Source organism: Gobio gobio (genome assembly GCF_949357685.1).
Source record: "Gobio gobio genome assembly, chromosome: 11".
Lineage (NCBI taxonomy): Eukaryota > Metazoa > Chordata > Actinopteri > Cypriniformes > Gobionidae > Gobio > Gobio gobio.
The window spans coordinates 23597839-23621507 of record NC_137104.1 but is presented as its reverse complement, the minus strand read 5'-3'; the positions used below and the strand labels follow the sequence as shown (position 1 = coordinate 23621507).

Sequence of the window (23669 nt, the reverse complement as noted above, 5' to 3'; positions counted from 1 at the left end):
TAAAGTTAACGGTAAGTTCCCTTACTCTACACGAAAAACTGTAATAGATCTAATAGGACATTTCATGTAATTTTACACTGTTACTGTTAAATGTACAGTTTTTGGAAGTGAAAAAGAACCAAGTCATCTAACAATTTACTGTGAATAAAACGTAAAGTGACATTCCCAGAATTCTGTTACACTACGTTCGATGGTTTTTCATTTTAATGTTTCTTGTTAGATTTAGTTATCAGTCATGTGCATTAGGGATTTATGTTACATCTTTTGTTGTTAAATTAATGTTTATTGCTTTATTTTAGTGTTCCATGTGTCCATGATAGTGTTTTGTATTTGTGTGCATGACACTGCGTGCGCCTTCTATATATTAGTATTTACCTCAGCTTGTGGAAAAGCTACTTGTGATGAACTTTGATTCATCGTGTGACTTTCTTTTCTTACCAAGGTGGTTGTCAATATATTTTAAAGGTAAAAACAGATTTTATTCATTGGATATTTGCATAATTTCTGCCGTCCACAATTGATGTTGTTTTTCTTTAATAGTGTAGAATTCTTTGGATAAGTGTCTGGTAATTAACTACTTACACTATTCTCTATTTGCAGTCTTCATGTTTGTTCTTTCTCCTTGCGTTTCTTCTTGATGCCATTACTGTGTAACTGGGAGTCATATGGGGCGTGAATTACTGATTTTAATAGTGCTACTGTCGGCTGGTGTTATGCCGCAGTGAACCCGAAGTGCCGTTCTTTCCTTTCCTGCTGACTGGACGTACAGAGATGGAAAGGCATGCTTCTTTGACTTTTGGCCCAGAATAAAATGACATAGTGTTTTGAATGTCTCTCTGGACTCTGGCTTAGTCTGAGATTAACTCTGTTTAGACAGCGTCTAGATTTCCATCATTCCCCAAATTATATCTATGGAATCCTGACACTTCTAATTAATATTATGACTTCAAAGACAGGAAATTATTTCACTTTTTTTTTATTTTTATGTTTGTCATGTTTTTAAAAACGTTGAGCAGAAAGTAGTAGATTAAAGGAACACGCCGACTTTTTGGGACTTTAGCTTATTCACCGTATCCCCCAGAGTTAGATGAGTCCATAGATACCATTCTCATCTCCGTGCGTGCCATAACTTGCATAAGAAAATCGCAACTTTTCATTTTCCGCCGGCCTTAGTACACGATGTAACTATACACATCAAAACATGTAAATAGGAAAATGGGGGCATTATTTTGTCACTTATTGAGCAGTAGGCTAGCTGGAGCCGTTTACCTGCAGTCTTTGTGCTAAGCTAGGCTAGCGGTGGGTGCGTCAGACAGAGTTATGGCACGCACGGAGATGAGAATAGTATGTATGGACTTATCTAACTCTGGGGGATACGGTGAATAAGCTAAAGTCCCAAAAAGTCGGCGGGTTCCTTTAAAAACCCCAATTGCATGTGTTGACACATTTCTTGTTGAAACAGGAAGTTGGGCTCATACTTATTTTAATAGCCAGTAGCCTAGTTTTAGGACACAGCGCCGCAAAACCATTATCTTACAACATCTATTGCTAGTCAGTTGTGGGTGGTATTATGGGGAGGGACATTTTTATTTCGACGTGCATTTTATATGCGCAAGCAGATTTAAAAAAAAATTTTGGTCTGTTTTCCATGGAGGAAAAACTGTAAAAGTTGTGATGTAACGCAAGAAGCGACAGATATTTTCTTCCGTATTGTGTGATGCCCATCTGAACGTAACATATCCAAAAAGGAAAAAAATGGAGGCCGGAACTTTATTAAAATCGATTTGAATGAATGATTCAATAACTTACACATAAATACTTTGCTTGTTTAATTACTGGATGAATCTGTGTTTTTGAACAAACCTCTTCAATTAATGATTCAATGACAAATGCATATTTTAAACAGTCACTTGTCACCACCTACTCGTGTAACAATGTAATCGAAACAATCAAGTCAAGTCACCTTTATTTATATAACGCTTTATACAATACAGATTGTACAATACCATCGTTATTTGAAGTGGCAAGTTACTTTCACACGTATTATCCAAAAAGAAAAAAAATGTAGGCCGGGACTTAGCTTTATGCATCAGTTTTTGATTGGATGGCGGCAGATCTGAATGGAGCTTGTAGTGGATCGTAAGAAAGGGGCAGTGTTTAAGTCACCAGAGAGATGTCTGTCCTTTCATGGAGTTATATTTTAACAAAAAATTACATAAAAATAAAAAAAAGTTTAAAAAAACATGCATTGAGGAATAAGATTAACGGTCTGTTTACAAAACCTAAAACTTTTTATGCATTTTAGCTGTTCATTTACACAACAACGTTTTGGGGGCCTGAAAATGCTAACTTTTGAAAACAGGCTTCACAGTGCAAGTTTTTGAAAACGATACCATTTTCGTCCATGGAAAACTTCAAATTTGTGAAAACTGTGACGGCATGTGTGTATTATAAATTCAGTCTAAAGGCGTGTATATTTTTTCTTTACAAAGTGACATGCCAACTACTGGCCTGGCATAATACAGCGTTTTAGTCATTTTCGTGGATCCTCGTTGTCGTCTGTACACGAAGGAAAAGTATGTTTTATTGCATCGTTGTGTAAACGTCCTAATAATTACATGCATTTCGAAACTAGAGTGAATTTAGAATGTCATGTCAAATTTAAATGTGTAGGTCTGGTGAATGTTTATTTTGAGTACACTGGCATATAGAGCTCCTCAAAGCTAATTGACAGACAAAAAGCCAAGACACTTAGTTTTGCAGAACACAGAGTGTTGGACTGTTTGTTTATAGCTTGTCTTGGTTTCTATGGAGTTTGTGGTTTAGCTGTTGCTCTGCTATAATGCATATTTCCACTGAACTCCTCAGAACCAAAACGACTTCCCTTAGACATCAGAGCTGTGCGTCATCTTTGAGTTTACAGGCGGGCAAAAGAACCCAGACCTCTCGTTAAAAAAATCCTAAAAAGGACAACAAAGCTACTCACTCTACCGTCTCTTCTCATCTTTCTAAATTTCTGTTTGTGTCTCACTCTGATCACAATAATACATTGCATGCTTTCATGGAAACTGTCAGAGTTTTGCCTTGTGAAGCTGAGCGTTCTTTGTGTTTGCCACATACTGTACATGTTGAGTGAGCAACTAACAGTAAAGTCTAGGTCTCTCCTTCAGTGTAAGTATGTGGTTTTTTTTTTGTTATCAATAATACATGTAAATGTAGATTTACATGTAAATGTAGAATATTGTGCGTACGTGCGTGTGTGTGTGTGTGTGTGTGTGTGTGTGTTGATGTTCATGTTGAATTCAAGATATGGGTGTCATTAGGAACGAGTGCAATAAATGTTAATATTTAGACTATAATTGCATGACTAGTCTCTATGAATAATGGATATTATGATCCCAGTCTATTAATCGTTATCAGCGAAAAACTTAAAAACTCAGAATAATATAAACTATTCAATCTTTGTGAAATTGTGAGATTGCATGGGTGTTGAACTGAGATCATGATCTTTTAACAATTCTCTAGTATATAGTATAATAGTATTTAAATAATGCTAAAATAACACTGCTTCTCTGGTATATCTCTTTTTAAAAGGGAGGTGAAATGCTGTTTCATGCATACTGAACTTTTTACACTGTTAAAGACTTGGATTCCCATCCTAAACATGGACAAAGTTTTAAAAAAAAAAGTTGGATGTTTGACGGAATATTTTTGTGCCAAAAATACTCCTTCCGGTTTCTCATAAGTTTCGTAAAGTTTTTTTCGAGTATTGGTCTATCTGACGTCAGATAGGGCGGAATGTCCATGTACGGGCTCTTCTCCCGGAAGGGCGCGCACGCGCGAGAAAGCAAACACTTTAGGGAAGCCGGCTGCGCTGCAGTCACAGGACTTCACAAAATCAACAATGTCACCAAAGATGTATGTTTTTGGTTGTCAGGGCTAGACAACCCTGCACAGCTTCCCAAAGAACCCAGCGTTAATGGGACAGTGGATGAAGTTTGTTTTTCCGTAGCAGCAGCGGAGTTGTGCAAGTGTTTTTGTTTGTTCCCTGAATTTCGGCGACGATGGTTTATAAACAAGGTACAGTTCAACTCCGGATTTGTATCTCGTCTAATGCTGAAAGATGGAGCGGTTCCAGCGATTAAGGTTCACGGTCGTATGTTGGAAGCAGGCAGTTAGTAAATCTGCTTCAAATGTCTTTGTGTTGTTAGCTATCGTTCATTCAAATGCGCTACTATTCCATTGTTTTTCTATGTAAATGCGCTGTAGTCTGACGTGCAAAGCCGTTCCGCTTGCTACTGCTAACATTAAATCGCATACAATAGTCCATAAACCAAATTATGTCCTCATAAACCATGAGTAAACGCACACAAATGTTGTAAAACTCGCGAACATGACAAGCCGCTAAGCATATATAAGTTACAGTACATACCATTGAGACGTCCTGCTGTAGTCGTCGTTGCTGCTTCTCCTGTTCAATTCCAGCCTCTAGATCTGATTCTGGATCATAATTATATGTATGGCTAAATCTGATTGATCTCAATGGTTTATTTAGGATAAAAAAAAAATTCTCCACCTTTAAAGGGGTGGTAAAACACATTCTTTTGAAGGCTTGATTGTGTTTGTGGGGTGCACTGTAACATGTGTTCATGCTTCGTTTTAAAAAAAATTGCCTTATTTTTCATATATTTGACCTTTATTCTACACTGCTCTGTCCGTCCTTGTAAAACGGTCTGATGCTTTCCGGGTTGTATGAAGCCAGTCCCTCAAAAATACGCAGTGGGCTCAGATTTGTTAGCTGGCCCAGTGTGTTGTGATTCGCTAACCGCAGTGCACGTCGGAAACGTCACGCCCCTTCCCGCCCGAATCAGACCCAGAACATTTGAGTGAAGATGATCGAGCAGAACCTGTTCAGTCCTCGAGAGTAAAGACTGCGGATCTATAATGATCGCTACTGGATGGCACTTTAACTTTTGTATTTTTAGAACGATTATAGCCAAATATCTGTCGCAAGAACTAACCCAAAACAAACACTAAGCACTGGCTTTAACTAGTAAGTTAGCCAAATCACACACAGAAGCATGTTTAGCATGCCTGTAGATAAACAATACATAAAAGCTCTAATCAAAGAATCATTTACACTAATGCCAGGTTCGCTGTTGAGATTTTAACGTTAGTGTTTGTAACGATAGGTGTGCGTCGGATAACGTTAAGTATGAATGAGCATTTAACTGACTGGTTTGCAGAACAGCGTTGTCATCTGTTTACTTCCTTGCTACAACCTATTACAGGAAAACACATCGATGAAAAATAAATCAGACTTACAGGTTGTGGCCCGTAAACAGCTTCTGTTTGTAAATCCAGCTTTCAGGACAAGCCGTTGTGCATATCCTGTATTGAACTCGCGAAGTTTGTGGAAGATTGTGTTGTCCTCCGTGAAATGTGCAGCGCGCGCGTCGTGCATCCACGCACCGGCAGTGTTTTTTTCACGCAGCTGACGATGTGCAAATCTGGCATTGAAATTGCGAAGACGGTGGATGTTTTCCTCTGTTAGATGTGCTGCAGGGAGCCCTGCGCGCGCCTGATTCCCCGCTGACTCAAACACACGTGCATATAACATGCTGTATGTTAAACGCTCTGCAACGCACCCCCGTCCCAAGGACTGCTGAACAGAGCAAGTACCCCAGACCTGCAATCCGGATGAAAATAACAGCGTTTCTTCGGCATTGCGGCAAAAACACAGCCTACTAACGCTTCCCCGCGGCGATACAAAATTGCCTCGCCCCCCTTATTTCATATTCCCCGGAGGAGGGGTTTATCTAAATATTGGGCCTGGTGATGTCAGCAAAACCTGGGTGAATGTGTAGTAGTCCCTAGCGGCTGTTTGCTGTAGTCCTTAGAAACGGATTTCTTTAAAAGCAAATATCTCCCTTTGCTTTAAACTTTGAACGTTGTAACTTTGCAGATGTTGTTTATGCTCAAGCAGCAACATTACACGTTAGCTAAAGTTAGAATAGTGAAATCGTGGTTTACCACCCCTTTAAGGATCTCTACGCTTTCAACGTAATAGCTGCGCTTGCTCTTTTTCTTGCGCTCTGATTCTTTAGCTCTGCCCACACGATATGCCCCCAGCCGCTCATTTTTTTCCGGAAAGACTCTGCACAGCCTATCTTTCTTTGATAAATATAATAAAACTAAAGACTTTTCGGAGATATGAAGGATGCAATACTACTCTATAGGTACTCAAGATTGACATGAGATTGGCTGAAGTGTTGGCTGAGCCTCTCCCCCCCCCCCCTTTTAAGGTTATAGCTAATTTAGTTAATTGTGCAGTGGACAGAGTTGAAGAGTGTTGCAGATCAATCACTTATGAGAGTTAGGACTCTAGACAGCTGCCAGTGAAGATAGTAATGTCCGTAATGGTTCATGTTCAACAGTTCAATGCTCAGCACTATCATCTCCGTCATCATGTGTGGGAATCCACTGATCAAATTCCTCAGGTAGTCTTGTATCAGACTTTACTACTTGATCTTGTAGTAAATTAGATAGGATTTGCTAAGGCATGTACATTGACAAACACAATGCCAAAGCCCTCTTTGGCGTCATCTCCTGTATTTAGTTGCAGTACTACCGGGCGGCTGTCCCTCATTGTTCTATTGATATATTTACTGGAAAACAAGGACTCCGGCACTTTTTGGATTTTTGTTTCAAATAGAGATCAGTATTCTGAACAGACAACTAAACAAAATAACATAATTTACTAGAGGCTCTGCCTAAATGTTAATTGCTGAACTCTACTGAAAGTGTTTAATTAATTTGAATGAATTTATTTGTTTTTTAATGTTTTTGAATGAATGAGTCAATGACAAATGCATTTTTAACAGTCAATTAATGATGTAATCAAGACTATAGTTTAGTAACTTTCAAATGGTGATTTTCTCTATTTTTCGTTTCCGTAGACAACAGTGTTTATATCCGAACTATAAACTTTTATCCCAGACAATTCTTCTGTGATCATTTGAATGTTTGTAGCATGGAAATAACGACACTGTGTGGTTGAAAGCGGTTTCATACCTATGCATGAATTACTGCTTTCTCCAGGTCAGTGTGCAAGCGCAGATTTGAATGTTCCGGTGGGATTTTGTCAAACTTTGTCTCATTTAAGAATGAGATTGTGTGGGTGTTGAATTGAGAGCACTTTTTTTTTTTTTTTTAAACAATTAATTGTGCAGCTCTATTACTCAAAAGACAAGATGCAAAGCAGACACATATTTGGCACCTGGACTGAGGTATTTGTGTGGTCTTGTTTTAGCTCTTAGTTTGTTTTGCTGTCAGTAGAGAGGTTTGTTGCATTAAATGTCTGTCCTGCCCACATTCCTCAAGCGCTCTTTAAAGATCAGCTGATGATAGCGCTGCTTCTGTTGAACTTCTGGCTCTGTCCCCTGGTACCCTGCAGGAAACTCTCCCCTACTGCTCCTGGTTAATTATAGGACCTAGCTGTGGGGGTCTGAGGTAATGGGAATGTCAGATGTAGTTATCAGATTTCCCAGCTCCTGCGAGCATGCTCAGCACGTACTCTTTGGTAGGATAAGGCCAGGATGTGTTTGCTATAAGATTCAAAGATCTGTTTGCAAACTTAGAGGCTTTGGTTTCTCTGCTATAAGATTCAAAGATCTGTTTGCAAACTTAGAGGCTTTGGTTTCTCTGCTTTAACCCTTAAAGACCTAGAACATTTTTGGGGCACCTGACTCGCCTGCACATTTCGGACACACTTTAATTACACTGTTGACACTTCCCTTACGCCTAACCCTACCCTTATCAGCAAAAGTGTTTTGCAATACAATATGAACACAATAAGAACATTGTACTTATTTTTTGATGTAAGTACATAGTAGTTAAGGCCACCTAATATAAAGTGGGGCCCATTTCTTTGTTTTGTCCAACCCAATCTAGTAGTCCAAGTTGAATTTTCAATCTAGCTCATTTAAAGTCCCAATTTTACATTTATTTTGTCTGAGAATGGATGAATTTACCAGAATTAAGAAAAACGCCAGCAAAAACCTCCTGAAGTTTGGATTTTTTTCCTTTAGAAAGTTATACTTGGATGTTCTAGATTTCCAGATGAAATTGTGTCTACATCTAACAATCCCTAAGCAAGTTATAGCCATTTATTACAACATTATTATAGGCTTTTTAACAGAACACTGAAACAAAAGTGATTGATACATTCAATCTGAACATGAACAGCAGACGCAAATAGTGCAGGAAGTGGTGAAAACGATTGTGAAAATTGTCTTGTGCAACAACAATACAAACAGTGCAAATTATTTTAACAAACTATATAAGAATTATTTACATAAACGAAACAGTGGCTGTGGCAGTTATCTGTGTCAGAATCGATTCAACTGGGACATTGTGAAGCGACTTGTTTGAAAACAATGCCTCATCCTGATGTGTACCGCTGTTTTATACTTGTTTTTGTGTTATGCTTTGTCAGAGAGTGCAGTGCTCTCATGCAAATCTGTTGTTTTGTGTTTGTTTTCATGCATGCAAATATGCACGCATGCACGCGACTACTTTCACTTTGCGTCTGTTCAAGTTTCCAAAAATCAAAACCTATGTTTATTGATTGAGTAGATGACCATTTTAACCAATCTGTGCACTGGGGTGGGAGTAAGCATCAACAACTGTTCCTGTTTGGCTCAGAGGAACAAACTACATGGGTTTCTATGATGAATTTGAGTGCTGATCAAAACTTGATGACGCAATCACATTCACTACGGAGCCTCTGAATGTCTGACTGAGTTATTGAACAATTACTGCTTACAGGGGGGCATCCCAAGGAAGTGCAATACTTTTTCATTTTTCACTGCTAATCAGCTATCCTTTGTGTTTGTTTGTGTCAGTTTTGTGCAGAGCTGAATCAGCCCACTCTCTGCAGCGTACGCAAGTGGAAGAGTGCTAGAGGCCTGTGGAAATGTACCGTTTCAGACTGTCCCACCGGACAGTCCAAAAATGTAAGTTTAGATCCCTGTAGCATATATATATATATATATATATATATGACTACTTTTACTTTGACACATACCATATTTGACACATACCACATCAGGCATAACATTATGACCGTGAAGTGAATAACACACTGATTACAGTGCATCCGGAAAGTATTCACAGCGCCTTATTTTTTCCACATTTTGTTACGTTACAGTCTCATTCCAAAATGGATTAAATTAATTATGTTTCTCAAAATTCTTCAAACAATACACAATTACTGACAACATGAAATAAGTTTGTTTGAAATCCTTGATAATTTATTAAAAAATAAAATACAAAAAAAATCATATGTACATAAGTATACACAGCCTTTGCAATGACACCCAAAATTGAACTCAGGTGAGTTCCGTATCCTCTGATCATCCTTGATATGTTTCTACAACTTGATTGGAGTCCACCTGTGGTATATTCAGTTGATTGGACATGATTTGGAAAGGCACACACCTGTCTATATAAGGTCGCACAGTTAACAGTGCATGTCAGAGCACAAAACAAGCCATGAAGTCCAAGGAATTGTCTGTAGACCTCCCAGACAGGATTGTATCGAGGCACAGATCTGGGGAAGGTTAAAGTGGCCTCTATCATCCGTAAATGGAAGAAGTTTGGAACCGCCAGGACTCTTCCTAGAGCTGACCGCTCTGGCCAAATTGAGTGATCGGGGGAGAAGGGCCTCAGTCAGGGAGGTGACCATGAACCCGATGGTCACTCTGACATAGCTCCAGTGTTTCTCTGTGGAGGGAGAACCTTCCAGAAGAACAATCATCTCTGCAGCACTCCACCAATCAGACCTGTATGGTAGAGTGGCCAGACATAAGCCACTCCACCAATCAGACCTGTATGGTAGAGTGGCCAGACAGAAGCCACTCCTCAGTAAATGGCACATGACAGCCTGCCTGGAGTTTGCCAAAAGCCACCTGAAGGACTCTCAGACCATGAGAAACAAAATTCTCTGGTGTGATGAAACAAAGGTTGAACTCTTTGGCCTGAATGCCAAGCATCATGTCTGGAGAAAACCAGGCAACGCTCATCACCTGACCAATACCATCCAGTGAAGCATGGTGGTGGCAGCATCATGATGTGGGGATGTTCTTCAGCGGCAGGAACTGGGAGACCGAATTTGCATACATTTCTCGAACCGAAATTTGAACATTGGATAAAGCCAGATTTAACTTTTGTTTTATTGACATATTAGAGCTAAAGGTTTCTACAATGGGGATTCTCTTTTGTATCACTCTATAAATCAGAAAATACTGTCAGCAGCCAAAATCTTAGAAATAACATGTTGCATAAATCAGACAAATGTTATACGAAGAAAGTTTCATAATATAGATGGGAAGAAAACTGGAAACTCTGGTGTAAGTGTGAGTAAATGTTTAATCTAAAACTGCCTTTTAATGATTGCGAACAAGAATTTAAAATAAAAGCCTTACACAACAGTCAAAGGTCTTGACCATGTCTAGAGGTGTCTGGCCAAACACAAGATGTTCTTTGGATAGCGCTGTTTACCCACACAGGAAACATCTTAGCGGTGACATGTGGCAGATATAAACTCCACAGAGACTGTGCGGTCATGTAGGATAAATGAATGAGATTACACAGGAGAGTGGAAGTTCTTGACTCACTGAGATCTGCTCTTCTTCACAGAGCATTACTGTAAATAAAACAATTAATCAAGGTGCTCTAGGGCAGTGGTTCCCAACCACGTTCCTGGAGGACCCCCAACAGTGCACATTTTGCATGTCTCCTCAATCAAACACACCTGATTCAGGTCATCAGCTCATTAGTAGCTACTCCAAGACCTGATGTGGGTGTGTCAGACAAAGGACACATCCAAAATGTGCACTGTTGGGGGTCCTCCAGGAACGTGGTTGGGAACCACTGCTCTAGGGTGTATTAGACCAGACATTTTCCTGTAGTGGAGTTATGTGTGATATCTGATTACTGCAGTGTGTTTGTAGAGATAGAAAATGTCTCAGAAAAATTACACAGTTGCAGTTTTCTAATAATCAGATTCCTGTTTTTATTTACAAGTACATGTTGGCTGAATCCTGGTTCTCATTTACACCTCAGTAAGCACAATCACTTTCATTTTAAACTATATAAGCCAAACCTGAAGACACTTTCAATAGATGAGATGTGTTGTGATGCACACAAACGGTGTGTGCTTTTCCCCTGGTCTCTTAGCTGTGCTCTCTCAGTGCATATAAATTGGACATCAGGCACAAAGGCTGTTAAACCAAACTGACACACTCCAGTCATGATGATGCAGTGGCCTTTAGCTCACAAGAACAATCCACAATTCATACACTCTTTATCTATGCAAATATGGAGTCGCTGTGTCTTGTTGTGCTGCAAAGAAACGCTCCACTTGTCCTATGCGGCAGCTATTGTTACAAAGGTTAATGGACCAGTGTTATTTTAGTATTATTATTTACTATTATAGTGTGTATTCATATTTTAAATTGGCTTTTATTATGAACGCTGTGCTAAGTGAGCTGGTCAATAGAATTATTGCAGCTTAGCACAGCGTTCGTGGCTCGACTTGTCGAGACTGTTTTCCAAGATGGCTCCTGTCTGTATACGCGTAATGTTCTGTCTTTATAAAGTATCTTCTTATTAAACTTTTTGTACACTTACAAAGTTCTTAATGCTTCGGTTTGCATGAAGGGACCCTCATTATGCTACCGTGTTAGTGTGAGGCTATTTTGAGCCTTGTTAGTGGTATTAACTAGCGATTTAATTTTACTTATTCTGTGCCCAATTTACTTGGTTATAAGCTAATCTGTTTTTAGAGATAAAACTCTTTACATTCGATTTTCATGAAAACGCATCCCAGAGAACGATCTACTCGGTAACCATGTGTTAACTACCCCTAGGTTAATTTTTCACCGGAGTTGTCCTTTAAGTAATAATTAAATTTCAGGCTTTTCATCACTCAAAGCTATCATCAGAAAACTGGAAATAAAGTGTAAGAGACATACAGTCGTCCTTACATGGTCGTATTATACACCGATCAGGCATAACTAATATTGTGTTGGTCCCAATTTTGCTGCCAAAACAGCTCTGGCCCATCAAGGCATGGACTCCACTAGACCAGATGCTCGATTGGATTGAGATCGGGGGAATATTGCTCCGTGGTCCAGTTCTGATGCTCACGTGCCCATTGTTGGTGCTTTCGGGGGTCCGCATGGGCACCCTGACTGGTCTGCGGCTATGCAGCCCCATACGCCACAAACTGCGATGCACTGTGTATTCTGACACCTTTCTATCAGAACCAGCATGAACTTCTTGAGCAATTTGAGCTGCAGTAGCTCGTCTGATCGGACCACATGGGCCAGCCTTCACTTCCCACATGCATCAATGAGCCTTCGCCACTGTGCCTTCCTTGGACCACTTTTGATAGATATTGACCACTGTAGACCGGGAACAAACCACAAGAGCTTGCAGTTTTGGAGATGCTCTGACCCAGTTGTCTAGCCATCACAATTTGGCCCTTGTCAAACTTGCTTAAATTCTTACGCTTGCCCATTTTTCCTGCTTCAAACACATCAACTTTGAGGACAAAATGTTCACTTGCTGCCTAATATAATCCCACCCACTAACAAGTGTTCGTGATGACTAGATAATTGGTGTTATTCACGTCACCTGTCATAATGTTATTCCTGATCGGTGTATATTTAGTTCAGTCATGAAACTCTAGATGGTGAAGGCTGATAGGTCTTTTACATACGATCTGCAAGCAATCACATCATTACCGCATGGCACAAGCTGATTGGCCTCTGCTGAACCTGCAGCCAATAAGATTGCTTGTTCAACATTTAAAATAGTGTGGTTCATTGTTTGCTGTAAGCTAGTCCTACAGCGTGCTGTCAGAGTTCCTCTGAAACCCTCTAGCTCCCCCTGCCTAGATGTGCTATGGGATTTATGTATGTCTATTTATGCAGTTGCATATCTTACATGCTCACACGTCTTACATGATAGCACGTCTGTGTATCTATTACCAGCAGCGAGTCAATACTTGCTAGACCAAATACATTAATACATTAATTATCTTTTCATGCCATATTCAAAAACGTGCTAAAACTATTCAGAGAGTTGTCATGATTAACATGCTTTTTCTCTAAAGTAGTTATGGTTGTTGGGTTATGAATGTTACTTGTCAGATCCTGTTCATTATGGTTTTGCTGTAATCCTGTAGGTTGCGGAGTACTCCGGTTTCCTGTGGGACAGCTCTTCTGGGATTGAAATGAAGGATGCCACCGTCTTGGAAAATTCTGCGACTAATGGTAATGGGAAGCATCCCCATCCTCATCTGTATCTGGGACATTTTTATGTAAGTAAACCGTTTTTTATCTGCTAGTGTTACCAAGCAATTTGTTTTATGCAGTTAGTTCATGGTCTGAGCTATTTAAGTTACACATACAGTGCTGCTGGGTTTTTTTGTTGCTGAAGGAAATTAAAGGAACACGCCAACTTTTTGGAACTTTAGCTTATTCATTGTATCCTCCAGAGTTAGATACATACCATTCTCATCTCTGTGCGTGCCATAATTCTGTCTGATGCACCCACCGCTAGCCTAGCTTAGCACAAAGACTGGAGGTAAATGGCTCCAGCTAGCCTACTGCTCAATAAGTGACAAAATAACGCCAACATTTTCCAATTTACATGTTGTGATGTGTATAGTTACATCGTGTACCTACCAAGACAGACGGAAAATGAAAAGTTGCGATTTTCTAGACCGATATGGCTAGGAACTATACTCTCATTCCTTCATAATGATCAAGGAACTTTGCTGCCGTACTTGGTACACGATGTAATAAACACATCACAACATGTAAATAGGAAAATGTTTGAGTTATTTTGTCACTTATTGAGCAGTAGGCTAGCTGGAGCCGTTTACCTCCAGTCTTTGTGCTAAGCTAGGCTAGCGGTGGGTGCGTCAGACAGAGTTATGGCACGCACAGAGATGAGAATGGTATCTATGGACTTATCTAACTCTGGGGGATACGTTGAATAAGCGAAAGTCCCAAAAGGTCTGCGTATTCCTTTAACATTGATCAAATGTGACAGTAAAGAAATGTATAATTTAGAAAAACTAATTTATTTCAAATTGTATAAATTTTAAAACTTTCTATTCATCAAAGAATCCTGAAAAAATGTGTCATGGTTTCAACAACAATTTTTTTTTTCTTGTGCAACAAATCAGCATATTAGAATGATTTCTGAAGTATCATGTGACACTGACGACTGAAGTAATGATGCTGAAAATTCAGCTTTGGCATCAATTTTATTTTAAAATATATTAAAATAGAAAACATGTATTTTGAATTGAAATTATAATTTACAGTATTAATGGTTTAACTGTATTTTTGATCCAATAAATGCAGCCTTGGTGAGTTCTTTAAAAAAAACATTCAATAATAATCTTACCGACCCCAAACATTTCGGCGTAAATGTAATTGAACAAAATAAATTCTCTTTCATCTCCACTAAATGTATAACAGATAATGTTTTTACATTTGATCATTTGAATAATAAATCTCACCCAGTTTTCTCTGTTACCAGATTGGATCGTCTGAGCTCACGCTGATCAATTTGCACCTGACAGCAGCACCATCGCCTGCAGAACAGAAAGGAAAAAACTCTTGTGACGAGCTCAAGGCTTACAGACTGACCTCTTGTATTCAGGAAACCCTCAAAGGTCTGTTTCAACATGATACTTTGTGCATCATTGAAGGAGTCACTCTTACAAGAGCCGCTTATCTTTTATGTGTCCGTGTCAGCAAGCTCCATGGTACTATCAGGTGGAATCGTAGTCTTTATGGTCATATGTTTGTGCTGTGTATTGACTGATACTGTGTGTTCTAGTGCAAGGAGAGAATTGAATAAGGGCTGAGGACATAAATGCTGCCAACACCCCCTCAATATTTCTCTGTTGGTGTTGCTGATGTAGGTGAGAGAGAGCTGCTAGTGCTGGGTCACTTTGGCATGGCTCCCGACAGCCCTGAGATGGAGTGCCTGAGGAAAGAAAAACTCTCCGCCCTCCTCGCACCATCCGTCTTTACGAACATCAGCACTCGTACCCCGCAGGGTTCACACTGTCTGGACAACATCTGGGCCAGTCGCTCCCTCAAAAAGATTTACACAGGTGGGTGGTGTTGTGTAGGATTTAAGGGTGTGTTCACACTTATAGTTTGGTTTGCTTGGTTCGCACCAAAAAAAACAAAACATCCTGGTCCGCTTCGCATTCAGATTGGCATTTTTAACACCGAACCTAAAGCCTCGTCAGGCCGTTTTTTTTCCGGTGTGTCCCGCACCGTTGGCTCTAGTTGGTCGCCGTTGTTTTTTTTTGGGCCAATTCAACATGTAGAATTGGTGTTGGTCTGTCGGTGAGATGGAGAACTCTGATTGGCTGTTCAGCTTAGCAAACGAGTGAGAAGCAAAAGTGATGAAAGCGAGCAAGTAAGTCAAAACTGAACCGACAGAAGTCACTGCGCAAACATTTTCATAATAACATGAGGGGAGTGGAATAAAGAACGTGATCAGCGTGCTTGATATTCAAAACGGTAAGCAAGTGCTGCTTTGTTTATGGTTTGTAATGGTCAGTAGTGACCTCGGAACCTGAGTCTGCGCAGTAGAGAGCGGGAAGTAGAGCCGCGATATCAAAACCCCGCCCAAACCCCCAAAGTATCTGTTAGCTGCAGAACTACTCATTTTGTTGGTGTGAAATAAACAGTTGTGAAAATGTAGAAATTTAAGTTAAACCTCCAATCTCCTCCCGAAAAGAATCTCAAGTGCCCCCCCCCACCTTAATGAAAAACATAGCAACAAAACAGTACAATGACAAACTCCCTTAAACAGGCGCTTTTACATCGCTTTAAAACCAAATATTCCGTGATCATCTTGTAATTTAGCTCCTCGCTCTCGTGAAGAATATGATCTGACTGCTGCTGATGTGCTGAGACGCCCGTTAGTTTGGCTCAAGTGGCACGTTCAGTTTTTAAATTAGTCTTTGAACTAGCTCTAGCACTGCCTTGGTGGAAAAGCGGTATTAGAGCCCTGCACGGGCCTCAAATCTAGGCCCTAGCCCGGCCATGTCCGACAGATTACCAAAACTATCGGCCCGTGATTTTTATTTTTATTTTTTATTTTTTTATCCTCTCTATTAGGTCTACACATCGTTGCAGCCATTAAAATAGTTCAGTTTTGTTTTTAATGTCAAAGTAGTTATATTTCGTTTCTTTATTAAGTTAATTTAGAAAAATGTTTAAAGTATTTTTTTATTTGTTAAATTAAAGTTTTAGTTTTTTAAAGTAACGACCTAGCGGCCGACAGTGAGTTAACCGCATGTTTGATCAATTTAGCCTCTCAAATCAACACTGGACTTGTCTTACTTATAATAAAATCCATAGAAATAAAACACTTCAAGCATCACAATTTTTGTTTAAACGTTTAGCCTATTCTATCACTTTTTTGAACCACTTTTAGTGCCATATAGAACCTTTTTTTTTTTTTGAGTGTTCAAAAATAAATAAATAAAAAACAGGCAGGTTGTCTTAACTTACACCTCTCCGCAAAATTAATATAAATGAGATCTTCAATTCTTGCGCTAGCCTATGCACATTTAACGGAGTTCATGTCAACGCAATATCAGAACCAGTGACCTAAGCACTGTAAGAGCATTTAGTCTCATTCGTTTTAATGAAGATGATTTTGTTTTTGATTATCTAAGACGTTCGGCAGTTTGCGTGTTGGCTTGCTTTACTCATTTGCGGCTATACTCTAAACACTATGCGAGCCGTCTTGACAGTCGTGATGTCATGGTCTCATGTTGTTTCCACCAGCGCAGCACACCTCATTGTTTCTTTTAATTAATGAATGTCTAAAATATAAAATAAAGGAAAAAGCCTGCGTTTGAGGTATGACGTGAAAATTGGCCCGAAGCCCGGCCCCAGGGGCAGAAATGCAGGGCTTTAGTTAGTCTGTTCTATAACTGAACAGAATAATTTTTACTAGCTACTATAATATATCAAAAATGGGACGTGTCTTTGTTTCTTCAGTAGAACACAAATTAAGATTTTTAACTCCAACCGCTGCAGTGTGAAAGTCGTATAATGCATGTCAATGGGGATATTTTCGAGTATGAGAGCAATGAGAGTAAAAACACAGACATACGAATCCTTATTAAACCATGCGGCTCGTGGCGACACATTGATGTCTTAAGACACGAAACGATCGGTTTCTGCGAGAAAACGAACAGTACTTGTTTTTTTTTTTTTACCTCTTATCAGACAAATGTATTCCCAGTGCCTGTGGCGAATAAGGAACTTCTGGCGAATAAGGTCAAAATACTAGCGTGATCAAATATATATATATATGCATGCATGCATGCATGTATGTAATGTATGTAATGTATGTAATGTATGTAATGTATGTATGTAATGTATGTATGTAATGTATGGTGTATATATATATATATATATATGTATGTATATACATAGATGCCTCATTCGACCGATCTGCGTAGGCACTAATGAGGAATCTATGTATATATCTATGATCACGCCGGTATTTTGCATGTATTTTGACCTTATTCGCCGGAAGTGATGGTGCGGGGACGGCTGAATGCAGAGCCATAGAAAAAAATTAAATACATTTTTAAATATGGATATTTTTCTTACACAAAGGCATCGATTCACTACAGAAGGCCTTTATTAACACTCCGGAGTCGCGTGGAGCACGTTATTTGACGGGCAAATGCATTTTTTATGGACTTCAAAAACAGAGCAACTATTACTGCAATTATAATGCTTGGATTGGCCAGAACATTTTTAATATAACTCAGATTTTATTCGTCTGAAAGAAGAATGTCATATACACCTAGGGTGACTTGAGGGTGAGTAAATCATGGGCTAATTTTCGTTTTTGGGTGAACTATCCCTTTAAAGATACCGAACCTAAAGGCAAAGATATATGTTCACAACCTGATTGGTCATCTTTTATTACCTATTGGCGAACTTGCCAAACATCCAAAACAACGCTGTGTTCTGGGAGAAATGTGCTCGTTGTATGTGTGTAGCCTGCGTATGATGGTATTTTGACCAGTTGAGAGCTCGTGAAGAGCTTATAAAATGTGTAAAGTAGTCAAAACAGTGGAAGGACAGGAATCCCTCCATCACACACACAAACAAAGATCTGCTGCGAGGAGATGACAGGAATAACATTATGACGGTTCTGTAACTGTGATGGGCAACATCATGAATATGATGAGAAAAAACAGGTAAGCTTGAGCATTCTGTACTTTTTAGGGTCTCATCTTCCTGGTTTTGGTCCGTGTTACGTTCATATTTAATTCGAACCACACCAGAGATTGCTTGAAAGCGAACCAAAACCCATCTTTTCACCGGTCTTGGTCCGCTTGTAGGGTTCGGAGGGCAGCGCTCATCATACTTGTTCAAATGAACCGCTCTAGGGTTTGTTTTAATCGAACCAAACCTGCCAAGTGGGAACACACCCTAATATTAGATTATATTTTAATATTTACTCCTGTAGAAATAACTGATTCTTTAAACAAGATAGCTCTGTTAATTTAGAGAGCCTAAGAGACTTTCAAAAACATCTTTGTTTCCACACTTTTGACTGTTAGTGTTATATGTGTGTGTGTTTGTGCTGCCCCCTTCAGGTCATTGCTCGGTGGTGCGGGAAGGCCTGACTAATCCCTGGATTCCCGATAACTGGTCGTGGGGCGGGGTGGCGTCCGAGCACTGTCCTATAGTGGCAGAGTTCTTCGTGAACATCATCCTGAAGGAGCACCTGTGCAGTGGGAATGGCGTGGCCGTGGTGGAGAGAGGAGACACCATGTCCAAACACGAGCGATGACCTTTCACATGGTCACTGTGGAAAAGGTCACACACGTCTGGACTAACACAATGACTGACTGAATATAAATGAAGATCAAGAGAAGTGCACCATGATTGCCTTTTGTTTTGTCTGTTCAATGTACAGTAGAGATTCTAGAGCAACAAACATATGATTTTAGTATAGAGCAATATAATGAGAGAGATATTTAAAAACAGATTTATTAAACATGTACATAAAATGAAGCGAAATGAAGGAATGAATGACAAGTGTGCCAAAACTTTTTAAGTGCAAATAATAAATCAATATTTACAACCTAAGTTTGTCTCATATGCAGTGAAATAAGCACAGTAACACATGTGCTGTTTATGAATGGCATATGTTTTCAATTTTTATTTACTCGTTAGTAGTTACAAAGCAGTTGTGTTAAATGTTCTGTATGGTTCCTATTTGCAGTTGTTATGATTTTAATTTGTAAGAAAAGAAAAAAAAGGAAGTGGCAGGAGATTTCACCATCATTTGTTGGTGTATAAACCTTTATTTCTGCCACGCTGTTGCCTTTTTTGTCCCAGTATTCTAGACACACATGCTTAATAGTTCATAGAAATTAAATGGTGACTAATTTTAAAATCCACACTTCGTTTAGAGTTCAATCTTAATGTGTGAGAACTCCGGCTACCACTGATTAAGCTTCTGGTCAATGTATTTGCACTTTGTTGGATGATAATTGAATTGTGTAAACTGAACGCTTCTCCTTTTAATAGAATAAGTAACCTACTGGTTGTCATCATATCGGTTTCCTCTTTAGGGCGGTGAATTCACTCCCATTGGTCACATCATGACTCACTTCTTAGGGTTTAGCAAAAAACAAAACTACCTAAAGAAAAGTTACAGAAAGATTAAAGTCCTCTGTCATACTTCTGTCTATCTGCTTTTAGACTTCCGCTATTTATCTAGCAAACATTCACCTGTTTGCTGAACGGCAGGTTCCGACACACATGATCAGTGAACTTTACACACTCAGTGAGAAGCAGGAGAGTTTATTGTGTGTGTGGTAAAGCATGTAAAATGCAAGCCCTTGTTTTATTTACATGGTGTGTTGTTAATATTTTAATTTACATACGTATTAGGTAATGGCAAGTATATTACCCTTCATATTGTATGTTCTGCCATTATTTCTTTTTCACAGGAGGATAAATATGAGAAAACACAAAGGCCAAATTCCCTTTACTATCCATCACAAAAGGTAAAACCAAAGAATATAGTTCTGATGTGCAGCAAAAGATTGCTGAGCACAAAATAGAAAGTGGCTGTAAGAAAATGGCTAAAGCTTTGAAAATCCACATTTCCTCCATCAGTACAATAATTAAGATGTTCCAATCAAGCAGGAAATGTAATGAAACTGCATGGAACAGGACGTGTGTCTATATTGTCTTAATGCACAGCGAGGAGGAGAGTTTGAGTGGACAAAGACCCTCCAAGGATCACGGATGGAGAACTGCAGAAAATAGTTGAGTCGGGGTCAGAAAGCCTTAAATATATATATCAAACGACACCTACATCACCACAAGGTGTTTAGGGGGTTTCAAGAAAAATCTTCTGCTCACCCAAAAACAAACTCCAGCATATTAAGTTGTCAGACACGGGACATGGTTCTGTGGTCAGATGAAACACAAACAAACCAAAAATAGCTTTTTGGCAGCAAACACACATGAGGGTTTTGGTACAAATAGGCATAAAAAGTACTCCTTGTCCACTGTTAAATATACCGCTGATCTTTATTGTTGTGGGCCTATTTTTCTGCCGGTGGCCCAGGACATCTTGTTCAGATACACGGGATCATGGATTCTTGCAAATACCAACAGATAAAAATCAAAACTGGATGGCCTTATAATGGGCCATGGTTGGAGCTTCCATCAAGTCAACGATCCAAAACCAACAAAAAAATGTGTCACTGAGCACAAAATGATGCTTCTGCCAGGACCGTCCCGTAGAAAACTGAAGAGGAGATAGTATTAACATGGAATCTGAAGGATCTGGAGGGATTCTGTATGGAGGAATGGTCTCTGATCTATTGTCAGGTGTTCTCCAAACTCATCAGGCATTATATAGAAAAACATTTATTTCATAATGACATTCCCCACCCTCATATATATAACCCTACCCATCACACAAAACTTTCTGCATTATTACATTTTCCACACAAAAAAAAAACTAATTCTGTATGAATTATAAGCTTGTTTCCTCATGTGGACCTCAATTTAGGTCTCCACGGTGACACGAATCCCCACGAGTCAGTGTGCATTCAGGTTGAAGTCCCCACCGGGATAGAAAAACATGAACACACACACAAAGATAACAATGATCAGAAGCTATTCTGTTTTATATTGCTATAAAAACACTTAAAACAAACATAAAAAGCAGATAACGTGTTTATAAGTCATTTATTAATGTAGTATTTAAATTGTACACAAGGAAACTAGGCCTATATATGAAAAATATTTAAAATAAGGGCATGTCTGAATATATATATTGCACGATCATAACATATAATCAGCATCTATACTGCTTTATATGGCCATAACAAATATTTAAAATATTTTTTTTTGTTTCTTGCAGGGCAGCGAGACTGTCCAGTGTGTGCCCTCAAGTGGCCACTTTCCTTTACTGCCTAAACTTGCATTTTATAACTGAATGGAAAATGGATACAAAAAAGAAAATGTGATTTATGAATGTAGTTAAATCTTATAATATTTTAAACATGAATTAAATTGACAATAATTGTCCATTTGTAAAATGCTTAATTTATTTACATTTTTATTTAAAATAAATAGATTACTCATCCTTCATTCAATTGTGTTCCTGAGAGAGTGTTTTGAGTGGCTGTGATTTGCACAATTTTGTTTATACAATATTAATTTGTGCTGATATAACAAGTATGGGATGATTTTATAGTCGCATTATCATGTGATTATGAGGATAACCCATCTGCATGCAGAACAGAAGTGGGAGATAAATATAAGCCTCAGATTTCCACACACACCATCAAGTTCTTTTATATCCCAGTAAAACATATTGCATTTCAACATTTATAATGTTTATTTGTTCATATAACACGAGTATCATGAATATCCTCATGATTACCCACAATCCCAGTTTAATCCCACAGATTGTGTGAAAGCTAAAACTTCAGAGAGATTAACGAGCCTTGACACGTGTGTGTGTGTGTCGGTCGTGAAGCCCAGCTGAAAACAGAAACCCTTTGTCCGTCCTTGTAGGCGTCAATCAACAGGTGAGCGACAGCAGGATCTGCTTACAAAGACATGCGAGAACAGACACCTGTGGAAAGAGTTGGCCACAAGATCACTTACAGCGTGTTTGAGAGAGGGCATTATGGGAATGGAGATTAATCATTGCTCACTTATAAACAATGAGCATTCTTTGGCAATCTTGCATCCTGTAATTACAGATCGAATGTCCTGTGGTCACATGCGGTGTGATGTCACATTAAACAGACGATTTAAGTTTAACCAAACAAATACACTTACTTTATGCAAGAGTTAATAAATGAGAAAGTCATTCTGAATGCAAGGAGCACATTTATTTTATTCATTTAAATGAGTAAGAGGAAGTTGTTGTTGGCCTTTACGTGTTTTATAGGCAACTGCTATTGTGCTTTTTGATCTATGGGAAAATGGCAGGAACAGAGCAAGGTTAAAGGTCAACAACACAGTCAAGGTAGAGCAGCTGTGCTAGTGAGAGGTTATTCATATACTGTATATTTAGTGTGACATTTAGGACACATACAGTAGGACTGTCTACTTCCACAAAGGACACTTGTATACAAAGGTTAATATCTTGGCACACAGAAACTTTTATAGGGATAGTTCACCCAAAAATGAAAATTAGCCCATGATTTACTCACCCTCAAGTCATCCTAGGTGTATATGACATTCTTCTTTCAGACGAATAAAATCGGAGTTATATTAAAAATTCCTGGCTAATCCAAGCATTATAATAGCAGTAATAGTTGCTCTGTTTTTGAAGTCCATAAAAAATGCATCTGTCCGTCGAATAACGTGCTCCACACGGCTCCGGGGTGTTAATAAAGGCCTTCTGAAGCGAATCGACGTGTTTGAGTAAGAGAAATATCCATATTTAAAACTTTATAAAGTAAAGTTTCGGCCGACTGCCGTCCGTATTCAATTTATGGAAAAAGTGTTGAAAGTGCCTCTGCCGATCGAAAGACAAACGTGACCAGGTACGCTCGTCATGACGTCACGTACACATCTTGAATTGCGAGATGGCACTTTCAACACTTTTCCACGGAAGGCGATCGGCTGGAACTTTACTTGATAAAGTTTTAAATATGGATATTTTTCTTACACAAACGGATCGATTCGCTTCAGAAGGCCTTTATTAACACCCCGGAGCCGCGTGGAGCACGTTATTCTACGGACAGATGCATTTTTTATGGACTTCAAAAACAGAGCAACTATTACTGCTATTATAATGCTTGGATTAGCCAGGACTTTAATATAACTCAGATTTTATTCATCTGAAAGAAGAATGTCATATACACCTACGATGACTTGAGGGTGAGTAAATCATGGGCTAATTTTCATTTTTGGGTGAACTATCCCTTTAAATTTGATTATATTGTTAACATTTGATTATAACTCATAAATGTTTACATCTTTGTGATGGCATGTATATAACAGTATATCACACAAGCAGTTAATAACTAAATGTTT

General features: G+C 38.9%; 1 protein-coding gene across 1 annotated transcript in view; it reads left to right on the top strand.

Annotated features, from left to right (window-relative positions):
* The window catches only part of eepd1 (endonuclease/exonuclease/phosphatase family domain containing 1), a 53489-nt gene extending 33798 nt beyond the window's left edge, over positions 1–19691 (top strand). Inside the window, exons 3-7 of the mRNA XM_079829505.1 lie at positions 8907–9017; positions 13256–13390; positions 14623–14758; positions 15011–15205; positions 18740–19691. Of these exons, the coding sequence (XP_079685631.1) occupies positions 8907–9017; positions 13256–13390; positions 14623–14758; positions 15011–15205; positions 18740–18936 (774 nt within the window). The 3' untranslated portion in view covers positions 18937–19691. The remainder of the gene's footprint in view (positions 1–8906; positions 9018–13255; positions 13391–14622; positions 14759–15010; positions 15206–18739) is intronic.
* Positions 19692–23669: the final 3978 nt, after the last annotated feature.